At 34.0% G+C, this 18789-nt stretch overlaps 1 protein-coding gene across 1 annotated transcript in view; it reads right to left on the reverse strand.

Moving 5' to 3' along the window:
* NKAIN3 (sodium/potassium transporting ATPase interacting 3) overlaps nucleotides 1-18789 on the reverse strand; it is a 131245-nt gene that overhangs the window by 74487 nt on the left and 37969 nt on the right. Inside the window, exon 2 of the mRNA XM_070942260.1 lies at nucleotides 5130-5267. Within this exon, the coding sequence (XP_070798361.1) occupies nucleotides 5130-5267 (138 nt within the window). The remainder of the gene's footprint in view (nucleotides 1-5129; nucleotides 5268-18789) is intronic.

Consider the following 18789-nt stretch of genomic DNA (forward strand, 5'->3'; position numbering starts at 1 on the left):
TAGGATTCCATGCATGTTCATAGAAATTCACTTCTGCAAATTGTACTGCAAAATCAAATCAAATTGCACATTCAGATTAGATTTGGATTTGCACACATAGTATTTATGCATCATTTGATGAAAGAATTTTTTTTTTGAGTTTTAAAAATTAAATTCTGGAAAGATTTTGCATATTGTGACAAACCATAATATATTTTGTTTAATTTTATCTTAATGGTTTTAGCATGTTAAATGAACTGAACTGTGGTTTATTCAACAATCACAATGAAATAAACCATGTCTTAACAAGTTGCATGAACTAGTAGAGGGGGCGAGCATAAGTGCACTAACATGCCCTGTCATTGTATTTTTATTTTCTTATTTGTGTTCTCGTTTTTGTTTGACAAATTCCAATAAAGAAATAAATAAACTAAACCTTAATCTCAATTGGCTATAAATTTTAAACAGAAAATGAGGAAGAGGAAATTCTTTCCCTCCAGTAATACTTCATTCAAAATCTTTCTTATTAACTGCTTTCATTCCACAAGAAAATAATTCATAGCAACATTGACCATAGACTTGGACTACAAGACCGCCAAGGTTCCTTCCAGCTCTATTCTGATTAATTTATTTACATAAATATCAGTCCTTGAGTGTTATTGCCAAATTTGTTAGAAAGAAAAAAGTTATTACTGGGAAAAACGTTTTAAAATCATGCTTGATGCTTAAAGTTGCTATTCTATGGAACAGCAACTTTATGGAAGGAAGGACTGTAGTGACTGAACTTTTAAGATGATTTAAAAAACATGTTCATCTGCACCATCGTTCCAGTTATACAATGTATAGTTAACTTCAGTTATGCATTAAGAATGCCAGCCATAGCTGCAGAAATATAGAAACACACTCACAATCATTCTTATCTAGTTCAGTTAAATTTGTGGCGGACAAGAGACCAAAGCAACAGGACAGAAAATGAAAAGTGATTGGCTCAAAATTTGATCAAAATCATTTCTCAAAGAATGTTTGCCTTATCAAACATTCTACAGTTTTTTTTAAGGTCAGATGAAGTTGGCTTTCTTATTGTTTTTTTTTATTTTTTTATTTATTTTTAAACAAACAAAACATAAAACATCTATCATACATTAGAATTGCAAACAGTGTGTCGATTGTTTACAAATCCCTTGTGCTTCATTTTACAAATTATAGTTCTTATTGTTTCTTAATGTGTAGGTTGGCTTAACTCCAAATAATCTAGTTTTGCATCTTCTGGGGCCTGCATTTTGTACCTTTCTAAAGATTAAGTTTCTTTCCCCATTAATCACCATCTATTTCTACAAGTGTATATATGTGACACCTCTCCTGTGTGAGCTGCATTGGCTTCCAGTGGTCTTCCGGGTGCGCTTCAAGGTGTTGGTCACCACCTTTAAAGCGCTCCATGACATAGGAACTGGGTATTTGCAGGACCGCCTTCTGCCGCTGATAACCTCCCACCGACCAGTACGCTCCCACAGACAGGGACTCCTCAGGGTGCCGTCAGCCAGGAATGTTGGCTGGCGACCCCCATGGGGAGGGCCTTCTCTGTGGCAGCTCCTGCCCTCTGGAACGATTTGCCCCCAGAGATACGAAGGATATCGGATCTCCGGGTTTTTCGCTGTGCCCTAAAAACCTTTCTTTTCCATCAAGCAGGGCTGGCGTGAACCCCCCTCCTTTTTAAGCCTTTTTTAGCCTTTTAAATTGTCAAATGGGTTTTAGTTTGAATGTTTTAAATTTTGGGCTACAGTTATATAATTCTTTTTAAAAATTTTAAATTTTGTATTGGTATGTGTTTTAGTTCTGGCTGTGCACCGCCCTGAGTCCACTAGGAGAAGGGCGGGATATAAATTGAATAAAATAAATAAATAAAATATATAAATATGTATTGGAAAGTATGATCTGCCATCATTTTGGGGTGAATATTAAAGAAAGAATTAGAATAGTAATAGTTGCATGTTATTCCAGCAAACAGATAATAGAAGAATTGTAGGATGAATTTTGGGGAAATTTGTGTAATATTTTGAATCAGTGTGATTAAGTGGAAAAAATAATTTGTTTAATTCTATGAGTTGATGAGTGGGAATGAGATGAAAGAATACAGAAAAGTGTTTGAACCTTTTATAAACCCAATAATGAATCATAAAATAACTGATGAGTATTAACTTAGAAAAAGTTCCACGTAAGGTGTGTTTGTTTTATGTAGTGAAAAAAGATGAAAGTGTGCATGTCCAATCATCAGAAAGCAGGAGAAAAGCAAACATGGGTAACTATACACTAATTAGCTTCAAATTAATTCTAAGCAAAACTTCAGAACAGATTATTAAGCGTTTGATCTTTGAGCATTTAGAAAAGTGTGTCTTGTTTGTCAGGAACCAAGCAGGGGTTTATAAAAAATAAATCACACCATGACTGTTTCATCTCTTTATTTAATTGACGATTTTAGTTAAAGAGGAGAATGAGGTGGACATAATGTACTTTGACTTCAGCAAAGCATTAAATAAAGTCTCCTTGCATTTTGGCAAATTATGAGCTAAACCAGGGTTCTATTCCAGGAGAGGGACAAAGAGCAATTGGTATGACAGCAGGAAAAAAATTGTAAAGATAGGACTTGTTTAACAATAGAACAGATTATGTCAGAAAGTGCTAGACTGTCCTACACTGGGAACTGAAGAGCCATTTATAGAATTTACTTTAGAGAATACTGAGATAACTCAACATTTATATAAGCTTAAAGTGGAGCTAGAATATTTTGTATTTAGGTACAAAGATGTGTACTGCCCTAAATAAAAATACTGGATATTCCTTGTTTTCTGTATTTTGTTTGATCTTTCTGGGCTTTCTGGGTTATAATTGATTGAAATAGGCAGTCTTTAATTAAAAGACTGCATAGGCCTCAGCAGTTATTTGTATAAGGTCTCCCAAGATTTCAAACAAGAATGCAAAATTTCACTAATCTCAAGCAAGTACCAAAATTTGGCATAAATGCTGAGATGTCCTGAGTTCTAAGACATGATCATGGGAAAGTTTAGTTCTCAACCATGGATATACAGATAGTCCTTGACTTACAAATATTTGTTTAGTGACTGTTCAAAATTACAATGGGACTGAAAAAAAAAGTGGTTTGTGATCATTTTTCACACTTAAGACCATTGCAACATCCCCATGGTCACGTGATCCAAAATTCAGATGCTTGGCAACTGGCATATATTTATGAAAGTTGCACCATCTTGGGGTCATGTGATCACAATTTGTAAGCTTCTCAACTGGCTTCTGATATTCAAAGTCAATGATGGAAATCAAATTCACTGAATGGCTGAATGATTCACTTAGTAACTGCAATGATTTACTTAACAACTGTGACCAAAAAGGTCATAAAATGGAGCAAAACTCTCTTAACTACTATTTTACTTAGCAACAGAAATGTTGGGCTCAATTCTGGTAGTAAATCAAGGAGTATCTGAATAAGAAATAAATCTCTGTGTTGATTTATTAACAGTCACATTATTATTTTACTTGCTGTTTCCTTTTAGCAATATAGTAAATGGTCTAGAATGAGAAAACAAAATATGGAACTAAACAGATGTTATGGATGCAATTGTTATCTACGGATAATTCAAACATCCACAGATCAAGGAAATACAGTTATGTAAAATTACTCACTTTCATATAAAAAGTTTCCTTTTTAAAGACTTACAAAATACATTGAAATGAAACCCTAATTTAAATTCCCTAAATATAAAAAAATACTAATATTCTGCACCTGTTAAGATGCCATAATAATTTGAGATGAAATAAAAGATGAGAAAAAAGATGAAAGGCTTAGATCAATACCAATGTAAACTTTAATAGCAGTTTTTATAAAATTCCTTACCCGAAATTCCTAACAAAATAAAATAGAAGAGATTGTCTTTACACTTCAAAATCCATTACAAATAAAATTACAGAAAGTTCCCAAATACTGACATTTCCAGAGGGAGAAGCCATAAATATTCAACCTTTCCAGACAGCTAAGGCTCAGCAAAATGTGAAGGAAGATAGGTTTTTACATGGTTTTAGAATTCCTGATTCCTGTAATGTTAAGTTGCAGAGATCCCCAGTGTGTTTATAATTCTTATACAAAGACTATACCTGTAATTATGTTATTTCACATAGCTGAAGTAAAACATCTTGGCATCTTACAGTTATTTATTCTTAAAACCTCTATCTTCAATTGTTTTCAGGGTCAGTTACTAGTCTGCATCAATTCAAAGAAGTCCCTGATGGTTCCCATAAACACATGGGGGTTACATGAGTATGAACTGCATGGGCAAATTGGATATAAAATGTATTCAAGAATATGAAGGAAATAAGATACGGCAAACAAAAGCAAATTATACTTCAAGGGTCTTGTTTTTCAGCAATACACTATGGTATCTTTTATAAAATTGCTGGGAAGATTTTAAAGGAAAACTTCAAGAATCACTTGCCCTTATATTGAAGACAGTGGTGGGATTCAAATAATTTAACAACCAGTTCTCTGCCCTAATGACCGGCTGGGTGAGTGTGGCCATGGTGAGCGTAGCCATGGGGTGTGACAGGCAGCGCTTGGCCTCTTGTACCCCCCGGGAGAAAAACCGGCCACAGGGAGGGATGTACCACCCTCCATGCCCCATGCCTAGTAGGCCTTCCTGCAGCCTCCTGGGAGCAAAAGCGGACCACGGGGGTGAGGGGGCGTGCCACACACCCCATGCCCCATTTTGGGCCTAGCATGCCTCCCCACACTTATCTGGGAGCCAAAATGGGGCACGTGGGGACTCCTGGAAAGGGCAGGGAGGGGAGGGATGAGGCCAGCCAGCAATTTAACTACTGGCTCTCCCGAACAGGCCTGAACAGGCTGAAATCCACCACTGATTGAAGGCCATATACTTCTTCACACTCATACTCACAAATATATATTTCCAATTGCTCATAGAACATCTTAATACTAATCACAGAACAATAAGAACAGCCATGATATAAAAAAATCAAACATAATAAAAAGCTGAACAGTAAGCAAGTGTTTACAAGTTATACGTATTATGTAGAAAACAATTGGAAAAAGAATTGTGAATGTACTTAGAAAGTGAAAGATAACTTACCAGAACTATATACCGAGGTCTGTATTGGATGGTTCCAAACAAACCCAAAATAACAGCTATTATATGCAGGAAATTGCCAAGGATGGGAGCCCACTGGAATCCCAGAAAGTCAAAGATTTGTCTCTCCAGTGCTGCTAGCTGTAATTAAAACAAGCCAAATGAATAAATGAATATATCAGAATTAAACCAGGTTTTCTTTCATAGATAAAGCATTATTGGCAAGGGCTGATTCTTTTGAAAAGGACTGATATCCATTTCTTGATCCTTTATTTTTTTTATTGCATAAACAAATCAGTTTATGCTAATCGTAGCAGCAAAAATAAATATGGATCATATCTAAAATCAAGTCAGCAGATATCCACTCTTGTTCCCTTCCTCTTTGCATCTGCAAATTTGTGTCACATAATCCTATAGTGCAAATCAGCAGTCCTTTAAATCATGTGAAGCCAAATGTGAGTCCACAGCAAGAACGCCACTAAAATCAATAATCAGTCATAAAATGTATACTACTGTGCATGTCTTCCTTGACTTTAGTGCACAACAGAACTATAGTATGGTTTAAACTACTGACAGTATGTCTTAATTTTCATATTTCTAACAGGAAACAAAATCTCACATATGACATGCTTCTTCACATCTGTACTGAATGGCAATGATTTGCACATATTGACAGTTGACTAAATAAATGAATACCTGAATAAAACTTGTCTTCACTCTATCAAAGGACAATAAGTTCATGCACAAGCTTTCATACTGGTTTCTAACCAAATCTGAATTGGGATCATCACTAATGTGTGATTCATAAAGCATACCAATCTTCACTAGCTCGACAATTTCATGTTCTTTAATATTGATTTAAAATGTAAATGGAGGTCATCCCAAAGCAGAGAATAGCACTTGATGGCACAAATGGCTTCTGCCTGATCTGTAATTCTAAGAATCTCAACATATAAATTGTGCTATTTAGTCTCCAGACTAAATAAATGCTTAAATTTCGCATGCTTAACAAAATGAAAAATTTCAATTTATGGGTACAGGAACTAAACTTTGGGTAGAGCAGTGAACTATATTGTGTATCCTTTTACAGTATAATTTTTAAGTATAATTACATGTAAACAAACTACTAAAATGTAAGTAAAAGATGGTCTTAATACAATTATAGAAGAACATCTGAACTAGCAAATAATATTGATGGAATGAATTTTCACTTGGTTGTGCAGTTAGAAACAAAATTTGTTTATCTAATATATATGCTCTCCCCTAGACAGGAGTAAATAGATACAAAGTAAATTATTAACAGCTGCTCTTGACTTAAACATCTTTTTATGTCTTGGCACTCAGTTACTATTAAGACCATATTGTCAATCTAGAATCAGGCTGACAAATTTGAACTTGCTGGAAAAGCAACATAGAGATCCCCACTTTAGGAGGTGAGGTGGGCTGAGGCTTGGTGATGCTGCTTATCAGGAGTAGCACTGGGCCTCTGGAATGTCCTACCAGTGGATTAGATCTACTTTAAATGTTTTCCAGAGTCAGCTTAAAATGGAGCTCTTCAAGATGACTTAGTTTGGTGGGCGGAAGGGTTTGAAAGGAATACTATTAAATGAATTCATTTTACAATAATAATATGCATTGTTTAGATTGGATTTGGCATTTGTATCCACTTATTATGTTCTTCCCAAACTCCGGGGAGAAGCAGATGTTATTTGATGGTGTTTAAGGTACTGTCAAAGAATGTACTGGTGGCAGAGGAGCCATACCACAAAGCCTCAGATAACACTTAGAAAATCTGTGCATTGACAAAATTTCCATTTATCAATTATAAAAGGCCACATTGCTTGGATTCACACATGTATTTTGCTTATACATTATGATACCCTTGATTCTTGGAATAACTTGATGTGAATGAAGGCTACCACCAGCTAAAGAACTGGCAGCTATGATTTCACATTGTTGTAGATGTGAAAATAATAATAAATTAAGTGTTGATGCTACCAAATTCTCAACTATACTTTTAAATCAATCATAGATCATTTAATTGTTTACTGTACTTTCTGTAAATTGCCAGGAGTCCTTTGGGACTGTGATATGGTATATCTTTTATATTAATATGCTTAGTGATATGGTATATCCTTTATATTAATACGCTTAAGCACCACTTAAAAATATTAACTGAAAAGAGGTGTCAATAATAAGTTAATTGAAAAAAAATATTTGGTGACAGAATACAATGCTGAAAAGTATATGGTAATTGATATTCTGAAAAGTATATGGCAATTATCAAAAGCAGTCTTAATATTTACAATTAGTATTGCAATGAATAGCATATTGTTATTAAAACAGTTATTTCTAATTTAAATTACCTTTGATTATTTGTTAAAGCAATAAGATACATTGAGAAGAAAGCAAACATAGACAGAAAAATAATATTTAGAACATTGCTTTGAGAACCATAAACCACATAAGCCATAGATTGCACTATAGTCTCTGAGGGCATCATATGTTATTTCCAAATGGCATCTGTGTAACCTCAAAATTCAATAAAATTAATTTACATTTGCTTTCTTAAAACAGTTCTAACAACTCATTAATTCACAAGATTTTGGTATTCCTGCCTACTGCAACATTTATACTCCCCCAAAGACCCACTTTCTTACTGGCAGAAGGGACTACCAATATTTTATGGACCACAGATCTCTGATCACAGACAGTTTGAGCATTTTACTCAAATAGTGGGCTTTGTTGACAACTCTTAGATATTTTTAACAATGAAGGTTTTGGATTTTGGGCTGTAAATAACCATTTTTACTAAGGTTTATACAATATTGCATTCGGACAATATTACAATGGAATGAATTGCTTACCAAATGACATTGTTACAAGAAATGAAATTTATTTTAGTTTTCAATTTGCAAATTTTAAAAAATCCCTAAGTAGAAATTTAATAATTAATTTAATCTAATTTAATCTTAATTTAATTGATTCAAACTCAGCATCAAAATGTTAAGAGCAATGAAGGCAAATCAGATATTACACTGGAGAATAACAGTATCTAAATGAATTGTGCCTTTATCATCTCTCAGCTAGACTATGAAAAGATGCCTTGAAGATGACCCAGAAATGTGCACCAGCTGGGTGGGCAGAATGATTTCCATTTGGCAAGAGCTGCTTTGGCTGCAGATAAAGTTCCAGGTCCAGGTCAAGATGTTGGTTGTTACTTATAAAGCCATGTACTGTACCACCTTCTTATCAGATATATGAAGGAGACAGGAGAACATCCTTGCCCCTAGAGAGACCCAGGAATGAAATCTCCCCCAAAATGGCTTTCTATTTGGGAGGCCTCTCGTTTTGGCATGGCTTACCTTCTGAAGACAGGGTAACTGTTATCTTCATATCTTTTAGGAAGCAGATGAAAAGCTTCCTTTTCTGCAGAGCTTTTGGTCAGTGAATTTTAAGGAATTTGCCCCCCCCCCAAAAAAAATTGTAAATATTTTCATTATTGTAATTCTTATGGATTTTATGAGTATTGAAAGTGCTGTTTATAAATTACCTGACTGGTTGGAATAAACGGTATATAAATAAATCTAAAGAAATATATGATATTTCCTTCATAAAAATATTCTTGTCCTATATTCATTCTGATGGTTTTATGAAAAAGTTAGAGGGATGATAAATCCCTGATAATGTGGTCAGAATGTACTGGTTGAAACTATTTAGAAACTTATCTTCTCATGTATGCAGAAGTTTGATACACCCTTAGTTACCAATTAGCACAAATTTTATGTTAAGTATCCCTAAAAGCAGATTTCCCTTCTAGAATAGCAGGCAATAGAAAAGTAATCAAGTGCCCTTGAAAATATAGGCATCACGGGATGGGAAAAGCTAAATGAAATCCTGATCATTTCCATCAGCAAAGTGTTAAATTCTGATTTCTTCAAAAAGCTTAAAATAGGAACAAACCACATTATCATAACAGTAATGTTTACTGTCAAATATGCTACTATGTTTCCTTTAATTTATTATATTTATTGTTATGCATTACATTTTTTTCTTGAAGCTGCAGGTGGATTAGATTGGTGTTATTTTACCCTGATAATAGCACAGTGGCCCCATAATTCTGTTGAATAAGAGAACAATTAGCCCAAAATGATCCAATTCACTTTCATGGATAAGCGAACCTACTGTGATAATGTTACTGGTAACTGCTCCAACATACCTGTATGTCATCAAAATTTGTCTTAAAGGATTGATAGGTCCTATAGAACAAATCTGGGCCATTTTGCTCCAAGGAATCTACATTCACACCTTACCTTCATCTTTCCTTCTCAGTTTTCTCCCTGCTTTGTTAATTTCCTATCAATATTTATTTCCACAAATGTTATAAAGCATTGATAAGGACCAACTGAAAAGACTTAACTCAACTTTCATGTATCTGGATCTTCCTGTAATAATTATGTATTATTTGTCTACCTAAAACACAGCTACCCTAGAGTGTCAAGTGGACTGCTCTGCAAACAATTTCCACTAAGTCTTCTGTGAAGGAGGAGGATCTTCAATTCCTAGCAATGGCGGATTAAGGCTCACTGGTGCCCTAAGCACTAACAAATCTTGGTGTCCCCCTCCTTTATACATACTGTACAAATGAAGCCAAACTTAGGCTACATAAAAGTTCTTAAAAATTCAATACAAAATCAATTTTAATATTTCACAAGTTTAATGTATCAAAGTTCCAATTGTCTTGACTTGAAAGACAAATCTTCATTGGTTTTTTTTCTTTCTCAACTTTGTGGTGCCCCTTTGGGCCTGGTGCCCTAAGCATGTGCTTAATCTGCTTAATGCTTAATACACCACTGATTCCTAGCACTGAGGAAATAGTGCATTGTCAGGCTTTACTAATGAAAGAAAAAATATAATGTTATTTTCCTAAGGTAGCACATTTTGAATCAGCCCTATGCCTTGACTTACATTACTGAATGCATTAGTTTGCACTTCTTCACAAAATAGCCACAAAAGCTTATGTTTGCAGAATAATTGGAATCATAATTGTTTTGGAAGAGTATAAAGACACTTGAGGAGCAGTTGCATATATGAAACTATGTAGGTAGCTTATATTGGATGCTTTTGTTAGCTAGTCTAATATTCCTTTGTCACAGTGATCAATGGGAAAACTGCAAGTAAGATACACTTGCTATCTTTCCAATAACCGCTATCTAGAGAAATATTAAATGTAAATTGGATTAAAATGCCCTTCTCAAATAACTGAATACCTTTTTTTAATATTTTTAAATGTCTGTATTTCAGTGAATAATTACAAATCATTTCTGCAATCTCTTTAAATATTCAGGCATGACAGGAGCTAATTAACTATAATGCAACTGCACAAAGTGAAAACCTTTTTTTTTAAAAAAAAACACACCCTGTGAATTAACTTGGAAATGTTTAATTTGAATTTAAAAAAGAATTGAGAACCAGCAGTTACAAATGGTACCACCAGGAAGCTTCCTTATACCTCAAAAGCTTTTTTTTTTTTAAATACATGCCATCTGAAGGATTCAGATTGAAATTTGAAATTAGTTTTAATTTGGAATGGCTTGAAAGCCTTTTTCTTATACTTCATTCATTAACACTCTACTAGAGAGTTTACCCATATTAAAACATGTAAGGTTTTAAACTGATACCTTCATTGAGGCAAGTAAAATAGGTAAATACAGTGGAATTTGATGCAACATTTTTTAATGCAGGGGAGAGCTGAGAAGCTAAAATGCCTTCCTTGTCTGAATGTTATATTCAAAACTATTTCTTTGAAACAAGCAGGGAGGATGAGCTTTGAAACTTACTTCCCTTACTTCTAGCAAAAATGTTCATAACCTTAGGACATGTATAATTACAATCAATGGTCATTGATTGACCCCATCCTTGCAGTTTTAATTTATGATTGGTTTTAACTGGGTTATTTTAAATTGATGGCCAAAATTATTTAATGTCTTTTAAACTGCTTTTAAATTTTATATGTTGTGTTTTAGTGTGGCTGTTCACCGCCCTGAGTCCTGTTGGAGAAGGGCGGTATACAAATAAAATAAAATAAAATAAAATAAAAAAATAAATATATGGCACTTGAGTAAAAATGCCAGCTCTCAACAGTTTTTCTCAGTGAAGAACACAATACGGAATGACTTTTTTCTGTTCAATTTTTTTAAAAGAAAAACATAACAAAAATGCTGAATTTTACAAAGCTCCTTCCTTTAAAAAAATAAACAGGTTATAAATCTTTTGGAACAAATTCATGCTTAAGAAATTGTGTGGTTACCTGAAAAACTGAACTGGGTAATTCTATCATTCCTAATTCTTAAGTAATGGTAGGAGCAACTCATATCTTTTCCAATCCCAGAATCCAATGGGACAAGCTATATATGGTAAGTGAGCCTTTCAAAATACATGTAATCTTCGACTTACAACAGTTTGTTTAGTGACAGTTCAAAGTTACAATGGCACTGAAAAAAGTAACTTACAACCAGTTTTCATCCTACCATTGCAGCATCCAGGCTTGGAAAATGAACTACTTGGAGAGGATATCATACAAAGTTCTTGTCAATGGAGTTGACAACATCATGAGGGGTCCTTGGTTCTGAGCTTGGTTTTTTTCTTGAAGACGTTTCATTATCCAAATTAGGTAACATCATCAGTGCTAATAAGAAGTGGGATTTTCTCTCTATTCATATTCTAGTGTCTTTATTCTAAAGTTAATAATCCTTTAAGGAAATAAAAATTAAAAAGGAAATAAATTCTTCTTTTAAGATTGCTAAGTAAATTTATATCACAAGTTAAAATAAAGTAATTCTAATTCCACACAATTCAAGCTACCAGATACTTCATCTTAACTAACTGTATTAATTAAGCAGGTATTTATTCTAACTAAAGGAGGATATTTGTACATAACGGTTACAAATAGAAATGAATATTACGGTAGTAGAAACTTGACTAAATCCTATCACTGAATGAAGTATAACAATTTCATTTTGGGGATTTTGCTGATAATTATGGTGGTCGGCAATAAGGTTTCATGAGGTTCTTTTAATCTTGCTAATATTATCATATCTTGTAATGCAAGCATATTATTCCACTCTCTTGTGCACATAAAGTTACCCCCTAATTGATGCATTTATTCTTATATGAATAATTTATTTGCACCTTGGTCCAATATATCAATATTACTGACATTTAACTGTGGGCTAATCTCAGTGATATAGTCATTAATATAAAGAAATGTAAATCTAGGCCACAAGTCTCTTGTGTATCATGAAAATTCTTATACCAGGAATGAAGTAATGATTGTCTGAGGATCATTCAAAGATATTTATATTGCCTAAATAATTTTTAAATGGCACATTAATTAGCAATCTAGCAAATTTGTAGGCTAGTTATGAGATGAATAATATTGCCAAATATGGCAAGATGACATGATACACATTGATCTTATTTTGGTAAGCTAGTAACCAAAAAATGCTGATCTTCCATTCTTTCCATTCTTTAATTTTAATTTTAAATGAATGAAAATTCACATTACTGCACTTGTAGGAAAACTCTACTTTCCATAGCTCTTCTCCAAAACAAAGATATCTGCCATCTTTATTCATATGACTGGTTAAATTTTCCTTCCTTTGGAACTAATACTTCAATTTTCTTACCCTGTGAATATGAAATCAATATGTTATGTTGCATATTTCCTTTGTAATAATGGTGATACAGGACATTGCTCATTGGGGGGTGTAGAAAGGACCGTCACACTGATTTTTTTTAAAAAAGAAAAAAACCATCAGGGGAACAATCAGGAAAATTAGCAAAACAGGCTTATTCTTGCCTACGTTCCAGGAAAAAGGCAAATCAGGAATCACTGTCACCCTGTATGATTCACTTTTAGCAGCACCACTTTTAAGACAGTTATACAGTGCTTTAATAATGGCTGCTTCCTCTTTTTGGGAAACCACATGCAGGCTTTTTCTCCCTTTGAGGACAGAAGGCTGTAGAGAGAGCTTCCAACCATTTCTCCTTTTAGACAAAAGCAGTCCCTATTTGGCAACTTTTAATGACACAGGGAAAAAAGCACATCAATGCACTGCTATAGTAACTCAGTGGGCTAGCCAATCAGCCTTTCCATCAATCCACTCCTCTGAGACTCCTACAATTAACTAGGATGGTCTAATTCCACACCTGTTAAGATGCAAAGATGCCATGGAGTCAGAATGATTGCACATCTGCAAGGCTATAAAGCTCGCAGAGAACTGACAACTATCACAGTCTTCCTTTTCAGCCAATTATCACCCAATGAGAATTTGGTTAACATCCAGTAGTAAATAAGTGTCTCAGTCAAAAGAAAAATTGCATTGTTGGCCTTTATATGGTTAACATATTATTATGACTCCCTCTTATACTAGCATAATGGCTAATCCTTATTTAGACTCTTTATTAGTTATGTGAGCATGGCAGGATTTTGTTAGGTTAGAAGGCAGACTAATCAGGCACCTTCTATAATCACAGGAATTGTCCATCAGCAAAAAAATGCATTCACTTTTGCAGCAACTTATTCTACTTGAAATAGAAAATTCAAGACTGCAATATTGTAAATTATGGTGTTTGGCCATTATATAACTTCATCAGTGGAGAGTTCAGTCTGATTCAGAATTAGATTTGCATCACCATCCTGAAGTATCCTGTGGATTATTTAACATGTTAAATTTTATATGATGTATAGAATGAAATAATGGAATAATTGAAAGACAGAAAGGTGTCATGATGTTAGCATATTTTCTACATTAAAAATAGCCATATTAGATAGGCAGCACAAAATGCGATAGTAGGAGGAGATCCCACATCATTCATCTACTGATTTAGATACTTCTCAACTGCTTTTATGCAAGAAAAGATACTCAAAGAAAGTGAAAGGTAAACAAAGGAAATTAATGTTAGGTTTAGCTTTGATCTTCTACTGAACAAAAAGAATAAGTTGGCTTTTTATAAAATTGATCTCCAGTTCCTTGTTCAATGCAGGATTTCAAATTAAAGTATCCCAGGGAGATGCTGTGTAGCCACTGCTTAAACTCTTCCACTTAACTATAATCAAATTAAATCAACCTTTATTTTGATCATAGACAAGCATTAGGGACAGGGGACAATCCTGTCTGTCTGTCATCTATCTCTTGATTGAGAAAGAGTCTATTTTATAACACTGGGTCCCACCGCAAGTGAGAACTCATCTCTCATTAATTTTGAGCACTCCTGCATAGAAATGATAGTGCTGTATGTTGAAGCAGGGTTAATGACTAAAAGCAACAAGGAGGTGTAATATTGCCCACACACCATACATATTTATTTAGCAATGAAAGGATGAGACTAATATGTCTGTATAGTATGAATAATGATGAAATGCATGCAATGTTTTTAAAAACCAATTTATTCTATTTGTTTAGTAGATCAAAGCTAAACCTAACATTAATGTTCTTTGTTGTTTCGATACATCCAGAGTCAAAAGGAAATTGCTGCTTCAAATAAAGACGTTTCCTATTATTTTCAAGGAAGCTAAGGGAAGGGAAGGACACATGACATTATGCCAGATTAATCCCCTTCTGGAGAAACTTTATCTTAGTTAACATACATATTAAATAAAGAAGATTCTGGTCAATCAAAGAGGCCTCCAACTTCTCTTACAATTTAATTCAGGAGATGGAATCAAAGATTTTGAGGGAAAAACATTTTTCAGTGAAGTTCTGGAGTACAAGCCCCTACTGATGGTGGATCAGCCTTGCCACCTTTCTGTATAAATGGTTCTATTGTTCTTCATGTTAAGATATTATTTTTTCTTTAATATTTGAATTTGTTTTTTCTAAAACTTAAATCCTTTAGTCCATGTCTTGCATTCTGAAATGAAAAAAATAATATTTTGGACATCATTTCAGGTATTTTAAGAGTGCCACTACATCCACTTTCAGCTATTATAGCTCAAGCCTAAACATCCTGTTTTTTTCAATTTTCCATAATAGAATTTAAGTTATAATGCCCTGGTCACCCTAACTGCCTTTCTCTGAACCTGTTTCAATTTTTCTCTTCTCTTAAAATGTGCTGCCTAGAATTAGACATAATACTCATGCTAAGTTTGAACCAAGATGCCTACAGTTCAATCTTCTTATGAACTGTCTAGAGATCCATAAGTATGGGTGTCAATTTGAATGGTCAATAGTTTGCTGTATTTTATGTTTTCTCATTTTGAAGATTATTCTCCTCCAGACATCTGTTATTCTACCAGTTCTTCAGAATATCTCTGAAAGAGATAAAATTTCAGCCAGATCATGAGCATGTGCTCTCAATATTATAGAATGCAGTTGGCCTTAAATATCTGCTCTTGGCCTTAAATTATTTAAATGATAGATATTCCTCCATCATAATTCTTTCATTTTCAATCTTCAGTCTTTCAGTCTTCAATACCCCGTTTTTCATCATTTCCTGGTAGAACTCTTACTTTCATTAAGTGCTGTCAAGTCAATGTTGACTCTTAGAGCTACATATTTTTCTCAAGATGATCTTTGCTCAACATGGCCTTTTAGGTGTTTCAATAATTCATTTACTACTGTTGCAAATATGTTGCTACACCTTGTTACTGGTGACCCTCTTCTGGATCCTTCCAGTTTTCCCAACATTATGGACTTCTTAAGAGATCAGGGTCTTCACATACAATACTCTATATCTAGATATATTGTAGATATTCTCTAGTCATTAATAGATGAATAACAATACTGAGTATCTTTATTTGATACTGAATAATGATTTTATTTTAACATATTTTTGACATACTCTTTACTTGAAGAGTGTGTCAAAAAGAATTGGGGTTAGCAATGCTGACACGGGATTACATTATAGTAGCTTTCTCAACCAGATTCTCGCCAGATGAGTTGGCATTACAATTGATCACTTTCTTTTTCAGTATTGGAAATTCTTGGAGCTTTAGCTTGGAGCATTAAAACATCTGGTTGACATTAGATTTTGTAAGAATTTCTCTAAATAACTTAGTCTGTAAAGAATATATCTTTTTTTCTGCTGTTTAAACACTTGTTTAAAGCTTGGTTGGGAAACAAAAGTAATCAGGAAAAAAAATGATACTTTCTTAGTAATAAAGGTGGTTCATTGATTTTCAGTTTGTCCTTAATTGTTAGTTAATCCTAAAGATCAAATCAATTAAATTATAAAAAATTATTAGAGAAAACTAAAACATACATTAATAATATATATGCATGTAATAAGCATATTATTTATTTGCAAATACTATTGGGACATTTGATAATTATCAGACTGCAGCAGACAAAAAGGTGGGATTTTATACTCTTCTTTCCTTTTGTAAGTTTGATGGTATTAATTCTTCAAAAGCTACTTTTTGTATTGGCATAAAATTTCCATTAGCCCCAAGTTTCTTCAAATCCAACTAGGCTTATTTTTGAATATTTATTTAAATTTATATCTAAATGAGTTGTTACAAAGGAGTGGAGAAATAGATTATTTTTATATTATATATATAACTTGGAAGAACAAATGTCATGGTGCAGTGTTTTGTAAGATGACTAAAGTCATCTTCTGAAGATAAACAATAAATCCATTATTTTAAAATGAAAGCTGTCACCTACAGTAACCCCAAAACAGTGGTATTCACATCCATCAGAATGCTGTCCTGTTTGGAGTAATAAAGGGGGATACCAAACTGGGTCTATTTTGCTTCCTTGTGTTACAGTTGTTGTTGTTGTTGTTGTTGTTGTTGTTGTTGTTGTTGTTGTTGTTGTTATTATTATTATTATTATTATTTTATTTATTTATTTATTTATTTATTTATTTATTTATTTATTTATTTATTTATTTATTTGATTTGTATACCACCCTACTCCTGAAGGACTCAGGGCGGTGAACAGCCAAACAATAAAATACATAAATACAAAAAATTTAAAAACCAGATAAAATTGAATTAAACAATTTTGGCCCAGACAAATTAAAACACTCCAATTATTTAAAAACTGATTAAAATTTAAAATTTACATATTAAAAAGAGAGAAAAGATTAGGCCAAGCCCGCCTGGTGGAATAAAAAGGTCTTCACAGCGCGGCGAAAGGTGCGCAGATCTGGGATCCTCCGTATCTCCGGGGGGAGCTCATTCCAGACAGTAGGTGCCCCCACAGAGAAGGCTTTCCACCTAGGGGTTGCCAGCCAACATTGTTTGGCTGACGGCACCCGGAGGAGTCCGTCTCTATGAGAGCATACCGGCCGGTGGGAGGCTATTGGTGGTAGTAGGCGGTCCCGTAGGTAACGAGGTCCTAAGCCATGGAGCGCTCTAAAGGTGGTAACCAAAACCTTGAAGCGCACCCGGAAGACCACCGGGAGCCAGTGCAGCTCGCACAGGAGAGGTGTTACATGGGAGCGCCATGTTGCTCCCATTACCATCTGCGCGGCCACACTCTGCGCCAGTTGGAGCCTCTGGGTGCTCCTCAAGGGGAGCCCCATGTAGAGAGCATTACAATAGTCCAGGCGGGAGGTGACGAGGGCAGTTAAAAACAGTTGTAGAATAACTGATATTAAATCAATCTACATTTGAGAGGAAATACATTTCTAGAAACTCTCATTTAAATTATATGTGAGCCTTGGGTACATAATATATTTACCATACTAGTGGTGTTTCTTTTTAATCATCTCTTTAGAATTAATACTTTGGGTACTGTCTTTGTATGCAGCTTAATAATAAACAAATGCTACTGAAACATCAAGGTTGTTAACTCAATTTCCATGCATTTTGCAAAAATATTAGCATGACAAATGGACTCCCCGAGTTACTCAATATGGTAACCCATTCAATCAAGAATGGCAGATAAAATTATATAGGAAAGAGTAGTGCCTTGAAAAATATGATGAATAATATGCCATGTTCCCTAATGTATTCACCAAAGATCACCTTTACAGATTTATAGCAAGAAAGCGAAACAAGTAGTTTATCTAGATGATATAGCTTAAATAATTGGGGTTAAAAATAGAGATACCGGTATATAATTAAATAAGTCTATAATTAGATTTATATAATTTTTAATAACAAGAAGTAGAACTTGTAGGAGAACAGATAACATAATTAAACCAAAATTGCAACATTTTTATGAATGAAAAAAATCATTTGGCTGTTAAGTAAAATATTAATACACTGAAGACAGCCATTTGCAACTGAGATTTTGTTAGAAAGCAAAAAAGCTAGACTAACAATTGCTCTGAGTTGCTTCAGTTTTGTTAAATATGATACCACTATTTTTTTCCTTCAACTTCACACTAGTAAGAAACTAATCAATGTTTAGGATAATGTCAACGAAATGGAAGAGAACACATCACTCTGGCAACACAGCTTCAGTCTTAATAATACAAAAGGCTGCTTTAACCTAATTTAGACCAGGGAACCATCTGTTAATATTGATTATCAATGGCATGTAGATTTCCCAGTATTGCCTGAAGATGCTGGCATTCAACTTGGAAACTTCTGCATTCAGATATATATTCTATCCATCATTTACATCAATTTCTGCCAACCCAAAGAAGCACTCAGCTTTAATGAAAATATTGGGAAGCAAGGAAAAGGGTGACTAAAAAAAATGGG

This window comes from Pituophis catenifer, unplaced genomic scaffold (assembly GCF_029215685.1).
Source record: "Pituophis catenifer annectens isolate HBS135680 unplaced genomic scaffold, rPitCat1.0.hap2 SCAF_3, whole genome shotgun sequence".
NCBI lineage: Eukaryota > Metazoa > Chordata > Lepidosauria > Squamata > Colubridae > Pituophis > Pituophis catenifer.